This window comes from Eumetopias jubatus, unplaced genomic scaffold (genome assembly GCF_037043125.1).
Source record: "Eumetopias jubatus isolate StellerSeaLion01/CBP00866 unplaced genomic scaffold, mEumJub1_p1.0 scaffold_15, whole genome shotgun sequence".
Lineage (NCBI taxonomy): Eukaryota > Metazoa > Chordata > Mammalia > Carnivora > Otariidae > Eumetopias > Eumetopias jubatus.
Window position 1 is genome coordinate 63,966,513 of NW_028274821.1, and position 17,830 is coordinate 63,984,342.

At 43.2% G+C, this 17,830-nt stretch overlaps 1 protein-coding gene across 2 annotated transcripts in view; it reads left to right on the forward strand.

Annotated features, from left to right (window-relative positions):
• The window catches only part of LOC114213589 (myb/SANT-like DNA-binding domain-containing protein 3), a 123,359-nt gene that overhangs the window by 20,668 nt on the left and 84,861 nt on the right, over positions 1-17,830 (forward strand). The window contains exon 3 of one of the 2 annotated variants that reach the window (XM_028108846.2): positions 1,976-2,633. The exons of the other annotated variant lie outside the window; for it this stretch is intronic. Within the exon in view, the coding sequence (XP_027964647.1) occupies positions 1,976-2,385 (410 nt within the window). The 3' untranslated portion in view covers positions 2,386-2,633. Of the gene's footprint in view, positions 1-1,975; positions 2,634-17,830 lie in introns of those variants that run through there. 2 annotated transcript variants of the gene reach the window in all.

Below are 17,830 nucleotides of genomic sequence, written 5' to 3' on the forward strand. Positions count from 1 at the left end.
CAGAAGTACTTTTAACCTTCTCTTTCAGAAGCGAGACTTCTACCTTTCCTTTAATCTTAATTAGGGACCGGTTATGGTTGTTACCTAACCCCTTGGAGTGAAATAACCTAAACAGTAGCCATTTTCCTTTTATTAACAGAGTATTACGAGTTAGGTTTCCCCCAGTAGCCGTTAACATTCCCGGCATCCCATCTTCTGGAATAATGGAGTGGACGTAATAATGTAATCAAGTCCGTTAATAAATTGATATTATTTTTCTCCAAGGAGACAATTCTCATTATTGGAAACATAAAGCTTCCCAAGAAAGTCTTGGAGTCACAGCAGGAAGACTCCATGGGTTAGTGGAGTTAGTGTCTTCCTTATTGAAACTCCTTAATTGATAAAATGTCATGGCCCCATAAAAATACTAGTGCAAACGTATAAGCTCTTCTCCCTTTGTGTTCAGAGCTTCGGCCAATAAGTATTTACTAGGCATCCTCTGTGTACCAAGCAAAATAATTGGTGCCCAAGGATAAAAGAATGAAAAGAAATGAATAAGGCATGGTCCCAAAGTAATACTGGGATGTGGTAGGTGCCATAACCGTAGAGTACTTGTAGAGAAAGGAGAGATCTGGGGTTTCACGGATCCTGAACAAAGTACGGGTTGGGGGGAGGCTGAAAAGGAGAGTCTGGAGTAAGAGCACAGGTTTGAGCAGGTGTGGGGTCTGGGGTGGAGAGGGAAGACAGATGAATAGTTAGCCCAGCCTCAGGCTGAAGGAACAGAGACAGAATTGTGAAAAAGAGCTTGGCCTTTATTTTTTAAATATTTTAAAAGGTTTTATTTGTTTATTAGAGCGAGCACAAGTAGGGGGTAGGAGCAGAGGGAGAAGCAGACTCCCCTCTGAGTGGGAAGCCTAATGCACACTCGATCCCAGGACCCTGGGATCATGACCTGAGCCAAAGGCAGATGCTTAACTGACTGAGCCACCCAGGTGCCCCATTTTTTTTTTTTTTTTAAAGAGAGCATGGCCTTTAAAGAATGTGAAGTTTGTGGTAGGATTGTAGGACGCCCAGGGTATTTTGAAGAGTAAGTCAAGAAGGATAAAGAAAGGCCAGAACCAGATTATGAGTGTTACTTAGGGTGCAATGAAAACAGAGCCAAAGATGGGAACCCCAGGGGAATATTAAAGGTGTGAGGAGGAGTGGGTGAAGCAAGAGTCTGAGTCCTGGAAGGAGGGTCGAGAAGGAGCAATCAGAGGGGAGGTGCCGAAAACTGAGCAGAGAGCCATGGTACAGAAGCTAATAAATTTGAAGGATTGTCAAGTGCTAGGGAGAGGTTACATAAGAGGGGCCCTGAAAGGTGTCTTTGAGATCTGAATATTGACCCCTAGATGGCAGTGCTAGAGGTAACAGCCAGATATCTGAGGTTGCAGATGAATGGTGTGCTAGGAGGTTAGGCAGAGGAATGTAGACTCCCCTTTCTGGAACATCTGTAAGATGGCTATCCAGGGTTAAGACCTGTGACCAGGAAACAGAGCAGCGGGACCCCCGTGGGGATTGAACATAATACAACTTCACAGCTGGATGAGAGACTGAGAGAGGGCGATCAGACTGAGGGAGAACTTAATCTGAAAACCCACTGTTGGCCTCGAGTGTGGTCTTCTGCTTACTCTGAGTTGTGCACCCTTCCGTTAAGAACTTAGATCAACATAACAAGGTCTCCAGTTCTTTATTAGCACAGTCTCGGACCACTGTTCCCGGAGTTCACAGTTATAGACATGACAGGACAAAACACTTTATCATGACTTTTGAAGGGAACGTTGGTTTTAATTTGAGGGTTTTTCAAAATCCAGGCATGGTGCCCGTAGACATGCAGGCCAGTGCAGACGCCGTTTTGGCTCCATCCTGTGACGGGGGACCTGTCATTTGAAATAGGATCGATTTACTCTCTGCCTGTAAAATCTTTGAACGTATGTTTTCTGCTACTGTTTTTCAGAATCATTTGCTGTTTCAAATAGAGAACTGTGCGATGATGAGAAAGAGTTCATACATTTTCCAGTGTGTGAGGGGACCTCTCAACCTGAACCCTCGTGTTCAGCTGTCAGAATCACAGCCAATAAACACTACAGGAGCAAAACCTCTCAGGAAGGTGCTTTAAAAAAGATGCATGAGGAAGAACACCATCAACAAATGTCCATCTTACAGCTGCAGCTGATACAAATGAACGAGGTGCATGTGGCCAAAATCCAGCAGATAGAGCGGGAGTGTGAGATGGCAGAGGAGGAGCACAGGATAAAAATGGAAGTTCTCAATAAAAAGAAGATGTATTGGGAAAGAAAACTGCAAACTTTCACCAAGGAGTGGCCTGTCTCCTCATTTAACCGGCCCTTTCCCAATTCACCCTAAGACTGCGGGGGCGGCTCCCCTGTAACCGATCCGGAACGTGAATTCGCGGTCAGGAACTCGTAACAGAGCTACAACTAGGAAACTTAGAGCGGTAGTAGTCTCGTATTTAAGAATACATTCAGGTGAACAGCCGCACCCTGTGTCCCCCGTCAGTGGCAAACAAGCTGTTCCAGTCTCCTGAAAATGATCCCTTCCAGTGCTAGAATTCTGAATGTAATGTATCTTAATTAGAATTCATCCAAGAACCATGTGCGAGTGTTGTTGTTGTATTTTTTTAATCAGATTGCAAGTGTGACTATAAAGAAGTGTGGCTGTTTTTTTTTGTGTTTGTTTTTTTTTTAAGTAGACAGCAGAACTTTTCTATCCAAATGAACAGGCTGCTGTTGAAAGCGGGTGAAAGACCTGGGAGGCCGCACGTTGCTTCTGCGGTGGTGGGGCTGTTGCTCAGAGCTCGCTGGAGGTCTTTAGGGGACCTCCCTGAGAGCCACGCACACAGCACCTCTTATTTTTTTGTTTTGTTTTTGTTTTCCAGTGGCGTTCTTTGAGTGGCTTTCCCGATTTTAAGCAGTCCAGTATTTGGAAGGATATTTTCTAATGTGGTTCATAAGCTGCCTTTGAAGCCCTTTTCCCAAATAGTGGCTCCAACAGTCGTGCTTTGGTGGAACTAAAGCTGTAACTGCTTTGAGGGAGACACGTTCATTTAGATTTCTATGATCTGTCATGTCGCTTTTATTAAAAGATAAGACTTGCAATTTTATAGTCACACAGCATATGTTTTTTAAAGGTGCTGCCTCCCCCACTCTGCTCGTTTTTTGCTTTCCCTCTGTAGTGTCCTCCCAACTTTGTGCTACTGAGTTAATGGTGCCCTGTTTTTAATCTCCAGCCACCTAGGGAAAGGCCCTTCCTTCACCGTGCTCATGGTGCTACCCAACAGTAATGCTGTGTAGTTTGCATTGCACAGTTAGCACTGGGCTTCTTAAGAACCCATTACCAACATATTCGGAAATATGGATGGGCAAATGGATATTTTGGTTTTGGTTGAGTTGTGATAGAGCTTCTCCTGTAGCCTAGTGTTAAAAACAGTTCTGGGATGTTGGGCACAGCAGTTGCTGGAACAAGCAAAGTGACACCATGTGCCAAGGCAGGTCAGCAGTTTCTGAGTGTGAAATGTCAAGGCCGTGTGGTGGGGAAAGAGAAGTATGTGTGGCAGAGGCTATGTCGGGAGTGTAGGGCTAGGAGTCAGGGCCTGAATTCTGATCGTGGCTCTGCCTCAACTTGCTATGTGACCTGGGGTAACTCCTTTGAATCCGTGGCTCTGGTCTTTCCTGTCCAAACGACAAGGGAGTCGGTCTGGATAATGTTCCAAATCTGCTACAACTCCTTGACTGTGGTATGGTATGGTCTGCAGAGCCTTGGATGGGTACCGCTAGTATCACAGTTGTCCAGAGGGTATGGGTCAACAGGGAAGAATTGATTACTGCATTGGCTCAGCTTCCAGCCCTCATAATTTTGGAATTTGGGTCCTGGGGACTGTAACTTCAGTAAGATAAACATACACATGTTATTGATGCACTGCATAAAACTTAAGTGGATATCAGTTTATTCTCTCCTCTGATATTTTAAATATCTTAGAGGAACCAGTGATTTGAAGGAAAGGTGTGAAGACTAATCTTTGAAAGGAAGGATCCTTCTGAAAGGATTTCTGTTCTTTGTTTAGTTTTTACCAAATGGACCCTTTAGACAAGACACATCTGGATAAAGTCCCAAGCTTAAATGGTTTATCGGAGACAGGACTTGACCTTCATGCCCTCCCACTCCCTCCGGATTAGGGCAGGGAAGAGCAGGCCCTCAACACAGATGTGAACTGAGAAGTTTTGCTTTGCTGCACCTACTGATCCATCTGGAAATCTTGTTAATATGCGGCTTCTAGAGTGGGACCTGAGATTTTGTATTTCTTACAAGCCCCCAGGTTATGCCAGTTCTGCCTGCCTGGTCACCACACTTCTGTGTAGCAAGGTTTCAGAGGACTCTCTGAAGTTTTTACTTATTCTCTCCGCCCGCCCCAAATTGGGTTAGGTATACTTTGTGTACAGTAGTGTGCCCGATATCCTCTCTCAGAATTTATCACTTAAGCACACAACCATGCAGAACACAACACAAAACATGCTCACTCACATATCAAAACTATAAAAACATGGAACTGATTCCTAACCAAATAAAGGATAATGAAACCAGAAGCCTAAAGCACCTTGCTCTACTGTTAATGGTATTTATGAGTTTATAACAGTAGTTTTCAACCTGGGCTATGCATTAGAAATAGTATTTTATAAATAATTAGTCCCACCTGGTCCCACTCCCAGAAGATTCTGATTCTGTTAACCTGGGCTGGGGCCTGGTTCTGTACATTTTTTGAAAACTTTATTGGAGATTACATCATTGGGACTGAGAACTAGTGGTGTAGAGCTCACAGATATGTCTCGTTTGATCCTTAATCTTGTGAGGTCGTGCAAAAGTGAGGAAATGATGCTCAGAAGAATCATCTGGTACCAAACCAGTAGCTAGTAAACGGCAAAGCAGAAGCTCAGTCCCAGGTCTCTCGACTCCAAAACAAATAGTCCCACCTGTCTGCCCGTCCCATCCCTCAAAGTTATATCAAGGATTTGTTTTATCCTGAGAGCCAGATCACACCTATAGTGTACTTTGGTGTCCTCATTCATGGACAGGTACATGTTCATTTCACTGTTGAGCAGCTCCTTGCCTGAGGTGGAAATGCAAAAGCATTTCTTGGTAGGTGCTTTAGGGAACAGACAAATTTTAAGACTGTTCACCATCCCCCACCCGGCCAAATCATGGACACAGCCCAGTAAGGGAGGTGAGACTTGTACACAGCTGTCCTGTATGCCATTAGTGCATGTCTTCAAGTGCATCTGCAGCTCAGAGCAAATGGCACTTCCTTCAGGAGGAAGGAAGACTTCCTGGAGGAGGGGCATCTGAGCTAAGTTCTTTAGCGCTGGCATTTGGACAGGCGGGGATTCAGAAAGAGGAGAACCTTTGCTAGACGCAAGGTCCTGTTGAAGATTCAAGATGATGAGACCTATAACCGGGCGGCAGTGAGAACATGGTGAATTTCCAAATTGGGCAGTGGCATGACCAACACTGTGCTCCAGGAGGAAGGTGAGAGGGTGCAACTGAGTTCAGAGAGGACTGGAGCCCAGAAGATGAGGTAGGAGGCTCTGGCCCTGGTTCGGACGAGATGATAGGAGGATCTAGAGGAGGCTGTAGTCAGACTGAGGGAGACCAATCGTGAAGGGCACTGCAGAGGTGGAATCTGTCAGCCTTGGCAGTTGATTGCTTTTGTGGGAGAGGAGGGGCGAGGTGTTAAAGCTAGACGCCTGAAAGAATAATGTTGCTGGTTGAAATAAAGGCAGAAAGGATGCATTTCTGGCTCTGACCCAACCCAGGAGAGGCCGAGAGATGAAGGAATGCCGTTGCCTGCCACTCAGCCTCCAACGCGAGCGGCTCCACCCATCTCTGCTTTGCTTGTCCCCTCTTTGCTCTGACTTCTGCCTGGCTTCTCCCTGTCCATCCGACACTTTAGCCCCTCCTTGGGTCCTTGTCAGCCCCCTCATTTGGTGCTGCCTCTGCCCCCAGTACCTCCCTTGCAGCGGGTGGTGCATGTCACCATCTCTTAAAATGGCTTTGCGCTAGAAAGATCAGAAAAGGTTCTTTCCTTAGTGTCCCATGTTGTATAAAGGGGCATTGGCTGATAGGGGCTGGCAATCCCCATGTATGCCTATCACAGACCCTTTACAAAAGTCAAACATGGAATCCTACCCTGTTGTGCAGCAAAATTTTAGGGGATGTTTTAGGAATTTTGCAGAGAGAATCTTAAAATGCATTGGCTTTTTTTTTTTTTTTTTTTAGAAGAAGAAGAAAGAATGGAGGGGCGCCTGGGTGGCTCAGTCATTGGGTGTCTGCCTTCAGCTCAGGTCATGGTCCCAGGGTCCTGGGATTGAGCCCCGCATCGGGCTTCCTGCTCTGCGGGGAGTCTGCTTCTCCCTCTCCCACTCCCCCTGCTTGTGTTCCCTCTCTTGCTGTGTCTCTGTCAAATAAATAAATAAAATCTTAAAAAAAAAAAAAAAGGAAAGAGAATAGAGGGAGAGAGGTGGTGTGGTGGCCCAGTGCATTTGAATTGTCAACAGCCTCTGCAGTGTCAGGTCAATTACATCAGCACTTGGTCTGGACCAGGGGAAAGGAATGGCTCTGCCTCCTGGGAATGTCAGAAGGACCTGATAATTTTATTTGGCAAAGCCACCAGGAGTGGTTCTGTAATGTCATTGCTAAGAATTACCCTTTTAATAGCATTTCTGGATGTCTGAGCTTTTCAGATGGAGTGACACTTCTTTTTTGCCGTGGGTTTCCTTTGTGTTGGGCTGCTTCCAGCCGGTCCTCCTGTTTTTCCTCACCCTTGCATTGATATCAGTTCATATTTTCTGTCTCTTGCCTTCCCCTCCCTGTTCGTCCAGCCCCTCCTGCACCCACAACAGCTCCCATGCTCCCCTGTTTTAGAGGTGGAGTCATGTGAGAACATGTGTGAGGGAAACACCTGCCAAAGGGCAGCACATTCAACATCTGGTATCAACAAGGTAGAGTGTAGCCTTAGACTAGCCAAACTATGGACAACCTGCTTCCAGGCTGCATCTGCTACTTTTGTGTTGGTGGGACTCAGAAGTCATGGGAAAGATCACCAGTGATCCGTGACAGCAACAAATTCTTTTCCTAATCGTGCCATATATTATGCCCTTCAACACAATTTACTAGTCTTTGCCTCCATTTCTCCATCTGTGAAAGTGGTGTAATACTATCTACCTCCCTTAAATGTTGTGAAGATTAGTCTATGTTAGTAAAGCACTTTTGAAATAAAGAGTGATGTAAAGCATTTTAACATTGTTGTCATTGTGATGTGGATGCCCTCCTGTAGAGAAACTGCCTTCTAGGGCAAGTACCCCAGGTACACTGTGGTTTAGGCACACCCAGTATAGAGAACTTCCATAACGGATCCAAGAGTGGGATTATTTTCTTTGTGAAAAATTTCAACATGACATTTTCTTCAACAGCCCTTTGGTGCATTTAGAATGGGATTCAATTTATAGAAGAGTGACTGAAGTAAGATTTTTAAAGAACATATCTATTGAACCTCCATTACCCACTATAACTGTTGGGTTTGCAAGCTGATTGTTACCCTAACAGTGCAGTTTATCATCACTGGGTAGAAAACTTCTAATCCTACATTCTCCAGATATCCAGATTATGTGTGAAGGTTTTCTCACTGTTGCCACTCCTTGGAATGAACAGAATGGTGATCCTGCTGTTTCTGAATGAGAGGATCAGAAACTCTAGTTTTACTTGGAAAATGCTCTCAGAGCACTGCGTGCGCGTGCGTGTGTGTGTGTGTGTGTGTGTGATTAACCATGTACCTTCATTAAAGCACTCAGAGTGGGAAGTTCTCTATCCATAAACATGGACTCCCTTTCTTAACTCCTGGTGACTGCCAAGAGCTTTAATTGGGTTCTGGTTTCAGTTTTCTTTTTATGGGTTTGTTGGGGGGAAAAATTCCAAACCCTGTTATTTGGGAAGTTGGTTCTTTTTGGTAAAAAGGGTACTTGTTACAGAGAAAATACTGTAAGTAGACATAGAAGTTAAGGTTTCAGTTTTTTGTCCCATTTTCTGGTTCAGCTTCCAGAGTAACCAAGAAGTAAGCTCAGAGGTTGGCGCTGTGCTGGTGAGGTGCATATGGATCTAGATTCTTTTTTTTAAAAATATTTTATTTATTTATTCATGAGAGACAGAGGAGGAGAGAGAGAGGGAGAGAGAGAGAGAGAAGCAGAGGGATAAGCAGGCTCCCAAGGAGCAGGGAGCCCAATGCGGGACTCGATCCCAGGACCCTGGGATCATGACCTGAGCCGAAGGCAGACGCTTAACCATCTGAGCCACCCAGGCGCCCATGGATCTAGATTCTTACCCTTGAGTCTCCAAGAGTATCTTTGGTTGGGCTAGTATTAGATCCTCTGCAGGACTGGAGGGTGGTCAGTCCAGCCACTCAACCACTGGGAAGTCTGGGGGATAGCTGGGCATATCTACTCTAATGTGGTCACTCTGAGCCCCAGGCTGAAGGGGCAGGAGCTATTCTTCAGGGGAAGATCTTCAGATCTTCTCATTGTGATGGCAGAAGTGCAAGAAGACAAGCCCAACTGTGGAAGCACATATCAAATTTTAGTGTTAAATCTGCTAATATTTCCTCGGCCAAAGTCAAGGGGAGGAAAGTAGACGTCCTCCTAAGAAGGTGAGGGGAAGGGATGAATATTTTGAACAACAATCTAATCTGCCACAGTGTCAAAGGGAACCCATGGAATACGAAGGAGTTGAAGTCACAGAACAGAGCATCTAGGAAGAAATGCATCCCTGTTTTTCATCTTCTCCTGAGGCACCCCTTCCTTACTTCTTTCCTTCGTTTCTCTTTTGGGGGAGAAGGCTTTAAAACAGTGATGATAATAAGTAATAGGGATGTTGGATTAAATGAGTAGTATGTGTTTAGTTCTGTGCATTTAGAACAGAGCCTGGCACATAAACACTAAGTTTTAGCCATTATTTTTTCTCTCTCAAGTTTATATGGCTTCTAAATGGGGCCATAGAGATTTGAACTCAAGTGGCCTGGCGCTGGACCTCATGCTTTTAAGAATCACAGTACACACAGGGCGCCTGGCCGGCTCAGTCAGAGGAGCATGCAACTCTTGATCTCGGAGTTGTGAGTTCAAGCTTTGAGTGCAGAGATTACTTAAAAATAAAAAAATCATAAAAGAATCATAATAGACTTTATGTTCAGAGCCTGTGTTCAAATCTTAGTTTTGCAGAGTGTGACCTCCTGAATATCAGACTAATCATCTGTATAATATCCCAATAATGTCCCAAGATTGCTATAATGATTATATGAGAATACGAATTTGGAAGAGCCATATAAACTATAAAATTAAAAATTAAAGAAAGGAGTCCCTAAAACTCTCTTCTGATATTCTGTGTTCCAAGAGAATCTTAGACTCTCTTCTGACATCACAGAACTTCATCTTAGTTTCTCCTTCCAGCCTCCCCTCTCCGGCACCGACACTCCCTGAGTACACTCATCAGTCTCTGTTTCAGAGCCTGGCTCAGTGCATTACTTCCATTGATCCCTCTAGCTGGAGTGCTGCCAGCCTCTCTACAACCCCTTCCCATCACCTATGCTGCTGAAGTGTCACCCATTCTTCAAAGTCAAATGACACAAGGACACACTCCTGAAACCTGGGCTGTGGTCCCAGGTTTGCTGGTAACTCATCATATGAGTGAGGACAAGTTACTAGGTCTTTCTCAGTATTAATTTCCTTGTTTGTAAAATAAGGATGTTGGAGGAGAGGATTTCTAAATTCCCTTCCCCTGTTCTCATTAGTCTAATTCTCATGTTAAACTAATCTTTTCAATTTACTGCATGTAACCCAAATTTTCAATTTAGCATTCTCTTTAACAGATAACCTGCACATAAATGGAATTCAAATACTGCATCCAAGGTTGAAAGCTCCATTTGTAAAAGTTACTGATATTAGGATAATCACTGTACTTAAATTGTTTCTAAAACAATCTAAGTACAGGGGCGCCTGGGTGGCTCAGTTGTTGAGCGTCTGCCTTCGGCTCAGGTCGTGATCTCAGGGTCCTGGGATGGAGCCCCGCATTGGGCTCCCTGCTCTGCAGGAAGCCTGCTTCTCTCTCTCCCACTCCACCTGCTTGTGTTCCCTCTCTCGCTGTCTTCTCTCTCTGTCACATAAATAAATACAAATAAAAAAAATCTTAAAAAAAATAAAAATAAAACAATCTAAGTACAGTCAATACCAGAGCTTCTATATAATGGTCACAAAAGGGTTGCTGCTGCCCAAAATGTAATTTTCCCAACAAAATGTAATTCGGTACTGTTTCCTTTAGCTTTCAAGTTGCCCAATTCTATAGATGATAGAATACTTCTATTTTACAAATTGCCCTCTTCTAAGGCAATAATGTGTAGACTTTTGCATATGTTTTTAAAATTCCTATCAGTTGATTTCGGGAGATGACATCCCTTGTAAAACTAGGCGTGTCTGAAACCTACTTCAAGTGAAGGAAGGAAGGGAGTTAGCATTTATTGGACATATTCTGTGGGTCTAGGCACATTTGTATATTATTTCATTTAATTCTTAAAGTACTCTGCAGGAATAGGTGATATCTTCTGTATTTTATTTTTTAAAGATTTATTTATTTGAGCGGGGGAGGGGCAGAGGGAGAGGAAGAGAGAGAATCTCAAGCAGACTCTCTGCTGAGCATGGAACCCGACGCGGGGCTTGATCTCAAGACCCTGATATCATCACCTGAGCTGAAACCAAGAGTCAGATGCTCAGCCATCTGAGCCACCCAGGTGCTGCTCATCTATATTTTGAATGAAATGAAGATTGGAGAGGTTAAGTGATTTGTTAAAATCATATACCTTAACTGTACACTTAAAAATGGTTAAAATGGGGGATGCCTAGGTGGCTCAGTCAGTTAAGCATCTGCCTTCAGCTCTGGTCATGATCTCAGGGTCCTAGGATTTAGACCCTCGTGGGCTCCCTGCTCAGTGGGGAGTCTGTCCCTCCTCCTCTGCCCCTCCCCCAATTCATGCGTGTGCTCTCTCTCTCTCTCTCTCTCTCTCTCTCAAATAAATGAATAAAGTCTTTTAAAAATGGTTAAAATGGGGGCGCCTGGTGGCTCAGTCAGTTAAGCGTCTTTCAGCTCAGGTCATGACCCAGGGTCCTGGGATGGAGCCCCACATCGGGCTCCCTGCTCATCAGGGAGCCTGCTTCTCCCTCTCCCCCCCGCTTGTGCTCTCTCTTGCTATCTCTCTTTCTCTCTCAAATAAATAAGTCTTTAAAAAATATAAAATAAAATATAAATAAAAATAAAATGATTAAAATGGTAAATTTTATGTCAGCACAATAAAAAAGAAAAACCAATTACATAACTAGTAAACAGCGCAACTGGGTTTAGATACCTCAGTATGCTTTGATTAGTCTATTTACAGCATGGGAGAAAATAAGCAACTTTGGTTATGTTTATCAAATATCTGCCGCCAGTGAGGAGACAGAAACAAAGAGAAGCAGAGAGAAGAGCTAAATAAGGTTAAAGGTGTCAGCAACAGCAAGGGTGGTAGCCCAGTTCTGTTGGCCAGCAAGCTGAGAATCAGGACCAAGGCAAGAAAGAGAGGTCACCATGTAGATTAGTGTTTCCCAAATATTAATGTGCATGGGAATCACCTGAGCATCTTGTTGAAATTGCGTTCTGATTCAATAAGTCTGGGGTGGAGACAGATTTTGTATTGCTAACAAGCTCCCAGGTGCTAGTGATGTTGCTGGTCCATGGATCAAACATTGAATAGCAAGGATTTTAGATCATAGTAACCTCCATGACAGCTCTCTTAAGTGTGGTTTTCAGATCCCTCACACCAGAGAATCTGGGGGTGTCCTCACAAAGCAAATTCTGGGCCCAACCCAGACCTACTGAATCAGAATCCCTGCAGGCTGGACTGGAAATCTACACTTTTAACAAGTTGCTTGTTAGGTATAATAAAATTCCAGAACCACTGCTAATAGGACATCACCATGGCGTGATAACACAAATCACTTCACATGCATACTCGTTTCCAGTTGATAAAGCCTTTTCACATCCTGTTTCTCCTGTACCTGTACAGCAGGATGATGATGGCAGTACCATTAGCCCCACAGTGCTGACAAGGAATCTAACATACCCTGTGGTTAAGTGCTGGACCCAAAGGTCCTCTGACTCCTAGAAAAGTGTTCTTTTTATTATTTTGTGGCTCTCTCTCCCACTTTACCATATCTTTACTTATACTCCTATACAAATTAGAAGTTCTTTTATGTCTAAAAAGCTTTGCAGAGCAATTTTCTTGCTATGATACTTTTAAAGATTTCAATCTAATTTAATTTAGCACATTAAGAAGCACAGTTTATGCTTATAAGCATAAAGCTACCCAAGGTCATGGCAAAAAAACATGTTTGATGAAGTAATGAAGAAATAGACTGCATTGAGTTTTTTTAAAAATCTTTTTTTTTTACTCTCCACCTAGATTTACCAATTGTTAACAGCTTTTCTCTCTTTCAAGCACTTGAAAGCTGCAGATATTATGACATTTTGCCCCTAAATTATTCAGCATGCATGGACTAAGGATAAGAATATGCTCCTACATTACCACAATCCCATTATCACACCTAAGAAAATTGAATATTAACTCAATAATATCATCTATGTGTAGTCTACATTCAAATTTCTCTAGTTGCCTTAAAATGTTTTTTATTGCTGTTGATTTTCTTAGAGTCAATCAAGGTTTATTACATTTGGTTGTTTTTGTCTTTTTAGTCTAATTTAATCTAGAACTAACCTCTCTCTTTTTTTGTTTTTTCATGACATTAAATTTCTTTTAAAGTCCAGGCCTTGTCAATGTGCCTCACATGCTGGATTTATTTGATTACTTCCTCATGATTAGATTCAGGTTAAGCCTCTTTGGCAAGACTATCATGTCGATAATGTCATGTACTTCTTATTACATAATTTTGGGAGTCACGTGGTCGAAAGCTGCCCCACCATTGGGGAAGCTAAATTTGATCACTTGGTGAAGACAATATCTGCTAGATCTCTCCATTGTAAAGTTATTTTTTTTCACTCACAGTTAATAACTTATCTGTGGGTTGATACTTTAAGACTCTGAATATTCTGTCCCCAACACACTTCCACCCAATGGTTTTAGCATCCATAAATGATCATCACTCTGATTAGTTATTTCATGGGGAGGGCAAAATTATGATTAAATCAGTCTTGACCATTTGCCAGCATTCATATGGAAAGAAGGTATGCCAGATCTGAGAAAAATCTGAATTTAGTTCACACTGGCTACTCAGAGAGCAAAGGGTCCACTTTGCCCCAACCTTTGTATGGAGCTATCTTCCTTAGAACTCTTCTGCTGGAGGTGCGTAGTAAGAGGGGTAGTTTTTTCTTTTTTTCCCCCCACCAATGTTAATAAATGCCCACCTGAGAGAAAGGGCTCCTAACTTCCTTCTCCTAAGCACTCCTGCTTCAGGTTGCTTCTCTGGTTTCTGCCTCTGGTGCTATGGATCTCTCCTGGGAAAAACACATGTTTTCTCTCCCCTTAACATCTGTGACCACTCTTCCCAAATCTGACCCCAAATTTCTTTGTAGTAGGGACTTGGCCAGTAATCTGGCTAAGAGGGAAGGCCAGGGTACTTGATTTGAAGCAGTGTCTATTACATATATTGCATGTTTTAGATCAGTTAAAAAAAAAAAGTAACTTTGTATAAAAGATAGGGAGAATGCAATTGCCCACATCAACGATGGTGACGAAGATTGGGGTAGAAAGGCTGAGGGGGAGCTGATGGGGATCACAGTGGGGCCATAGCTGCCTTAAGCTACCTTTTGACCCATCCACTCCCCCGCCACCATCCCCACTGCACCCCTACCTTCCTTTCTCTTTGGAGAACATCAAAGCCAGGATCCAGGAATTTCCTTGATATCTCAATACCATATCTACAAGCGCACACTCAAGTCAGCCTATATTCTCTCTACCTTCCCTCTTATCCATATCTACAAACGCACACCTTGAGTCAGCCTATATTCTTTCTACCTTCCCTCTTATTACAAAGAAAGTGTCTTCTCTTGAGTCAATCCCTCCAGTCTCTGCTTTGAATTCCACCCCTTCCTGTCTTCTCAAGTATCTTGAAATCATCCTCATCCTACTACTGATTATCTTTTACCCTGTGTTGGGTATTCAACTGCCCCCACCCCACTGGATCTTTATCATCATTGGTTTTTTTGTTTTGTCTTGTTGTGTTTTTTGGAAGAGAGAGAGGGAGTGTGAGGGGGCAGGGAAGGGCAGAGGGAGAGGGAGAGAATCTTAAGCACACTCCATGTTCAGTGTGAGCCCAACCCCGACACAGGACTAGATCTCATGACCCTGAGATCATGACCTGAGTCGAAACCAAGAGTTGGATGCTTAACTGACTGAGCCACCCAGGTGCCCCATCATCATCGTTTAAATATTGTACAGTCTCATCTTAAAAAGTCCCTCTTCCACACAAAGTCACCTCTAGCTTTGTTTCTCTTCACAGCCAAGCTGTCTAAATGTTCTGTATTCCCTTCCTACTGCCTACTTATGTCTCAACGTGCTCTAATCTGGATTCTACCCTTACCACTTTACCATTTAACAGGCTCTTGCTAAGATCACTGAGGACTTCAAGTGGATATATCCATTGGAGACTATTTAGTACTCATATTGCTTGATTGTTCAGCAGCATTTGACTAGTTGACCATGTCCTGCTTCTTGAAACACTTTTTGTGTTTCCCCATTTTCCTCCTAATTTTCTGGCAGTTCTTTCATAGTTCCTTCCACTGGAGTTCCTCAGGGATTCTGCCTAGGCCTTCTTCTCATTTCATAGTATCTCCTACACTTTTAAGTCATCACACCCACTTCCATGACTTCAATTAATTTATCCTCTAATGACTCCCACACTTCTATGTCCAGTGTAAATCTCTTAAGAACACCAGACTTATAAATCCACTGGCTCGATACAGATGCCTCACTGGCCACTCAGACTCAGTGAGCCTATAACTGAACTCATCATCCTTTCTCCAAACCTGCTTCTTCTCCAGAAATGGCTATTTTAGTAAATGCCACTGAACCAAGGGATAACCCTGGCTTGACACTTTCTTCCCACATCTAGTCAGTCACCAAATTCTGTTGATTTCCCCCCTTAATCTAGTTCATTTACTTGTTCCCATCTTCCCTAGTCCAAGCCACCATCATCACTCACCTAGACCACTGCAATGGCTCTCCCATGGTTTTCTCAGGTACACGGTGCCTTTCTAGTCCACTCTGTACACTGCAGCCCAAGTGATTTTTTTCAATAGTATCCCTGAGATATAACTAACATACCTTACGGTTCACACCTTTAACTAAGTGACCTTTTTATTTTTATTTTATTTTATTTTATTTTTTTTAAAGATTTTATTTATTTATTTGACAGAGAGAGACACAGTGAGAGAGGGAACACAAGCAGGAGGAGTGGGAGAGGGAGAAGCAGGCTTCCCGCTGAGCAGGGAGCCCGATGTGGGGCTCGATCCCAAGACCCTGGGATCATGACCTGAGCCGAAGGCAGACGCTCAACGACTGAGCCACCCAGGTGCCCCTAAGTGATCTTTTTAAAAACACAAATCTGAGCAGGAAATTTCCTGTTTATAATCTTAGGATGGATTCTCGTTCTGGCTTGAAAGGCCCCATGTGATCTGGCCTGTGCTTCCCAAAGTCTCCAACCTCATTCTTCATGTCATTTGCCTCCTCACTTTCCAAAGCTTCAGCCACAGCTGCCTTCTCTGCTTCTAAACTTGCCATATTCTTTCATTGTTACATGTTGAACTTTCTTCATGGAATACTGTTCCCTTTCTACCCCCTTCCAATTCTTCAGTCTTCCAGCCTTAGCTTGCATATCACTTCTTTGGAGAAGCTTTCCTTGATACCCTCCACCCCTGGTGTGTGAGGGATCCCTGTCTGATGCTTTCACACATGCTTTGCAAAAACCCTTCACAACTGTAATTGTCTGTTTAAACAACTGACTCCCTCCCTGTCGGACTACAGGACAGGGACTGTGTCTGTCTTGTTCACCTGTGCATCCTCAGTGGCTAACGTGGTTGCCTGGCACATAACAGGCAATCTCTAAACACTGGTGAATGAATGTGGGATGAATGGAGTTATGTCACCACTCTCCATACCCTGCCCTGCTCCCTGCTCCCACTGTTGTTGAAACCACCACTACCAGAGCTGTCCTAAGTCTCCTCATGATTGCTCTGTGTTGAGAGAAACAGCTTCAGAATGTGGTCTTTGTTTCACTTTTATAAATTCCTTAATTAGGAACCCAGGCTAAGTGCCAAGTCCAACTGTATTGACCCTGATACGGAGTCCCGAGGCCATCAGACTGTAGGAAATAATTTTCAACTAAGAGCCAAGGAAGAAGAATTAGAAAACGGTTGACTCCATTTAAGCTCACACGTACACATACAGATGAGTTGCTATATACAGTGCATAGATACATACATGTAACTGTGCATGTACAAACACAGAGCCCAGCTGTCACACTCAAATATGCATACATATGCGCTCTCACAGAGGCAACCTGATATATATTCATTCCCTACATACATACACAGAGAGTAAAATGACATATGCTTGGCACTTTTGCATGTGTACAGAGGCAAGCTGATATACTTACTACATATGTACACACACAGGCAAATGACATATGTTCCGTACATATGTATACATACAGAGGCAAGCTGACGTACTTAAATATACAGGGGTAAAATTTCGTTCTTTAACTCCACTGGACTCACTCTAATTCCTCTATGTACTTAGCTCTTTGCTTTATCTCTCTTTCATGCTGCTTAGCTCAGCGGATGCCATTCTTAAGTTCCCCGACTCTTGGCTGTAACCTCGTGTCCTTCCCTTTGACCTACCTGGCTATTCGTCACCACTTTTCCTCCCAGTAGCTTGACTGCCTCTCCCCATCAGCAGGCTGCCCTCCTGCAGGTCTCTCTAGCAACCAGCCAGCTCACATGAACTGTTTTGACTGCCGACTTTAACTCTTTGAGTTTTGTTTTAGATCATAGGCTTTCGCATCAGACAGACCTTGACTTGAGTACCAGTCTCACTGCCTACTCACTGTGTCACCTTAGGCAGATTATTTAGCCTCTCCAAATCTCAGTTTTCTCAGCTACAGAATGAGGGTAATAATAGCACCTTCCTTATTAGGTTTTTGGGAACATTACATTAGATAATACACATGAAGCTCTTAGCCTAGTATATAAATGCAGTTAATGGCTACTACCACTAATAATAGCACTTATTATGTGCTTACTTTGCCACTACTTTTCCTACCCAACTATTTACTGAGTACTTACAATGTACAAAGCATGATTCTAAGCATTTTACCCATACAAACCCAATTTATCCTTACAATAACCCTATGAAGCAGATAGAAATTTTATCTCCATGTTACAGATTATGAAACTGAGGCAGAGAGAAGTTAAGTAACTTGCCCAAGGTCATAGCTAACAAGTGACAGAGTTAAGATGCAAAATCAGATCGTTTGGTTCCAGAGCTTACACTCTTAATTATTATGCTATACCTCTTACTACCATTTATGTGTGATTGTCTTTGTCAGAGAAGGTATTTCTTTGGTACAATCCTTTATGAGTTAAACCCTTGGAGAAATTTTTGAATTGCAGCTGAAAATTTCCATTTGCTGAAAGATGGAGAAAAATCTTTATTCTG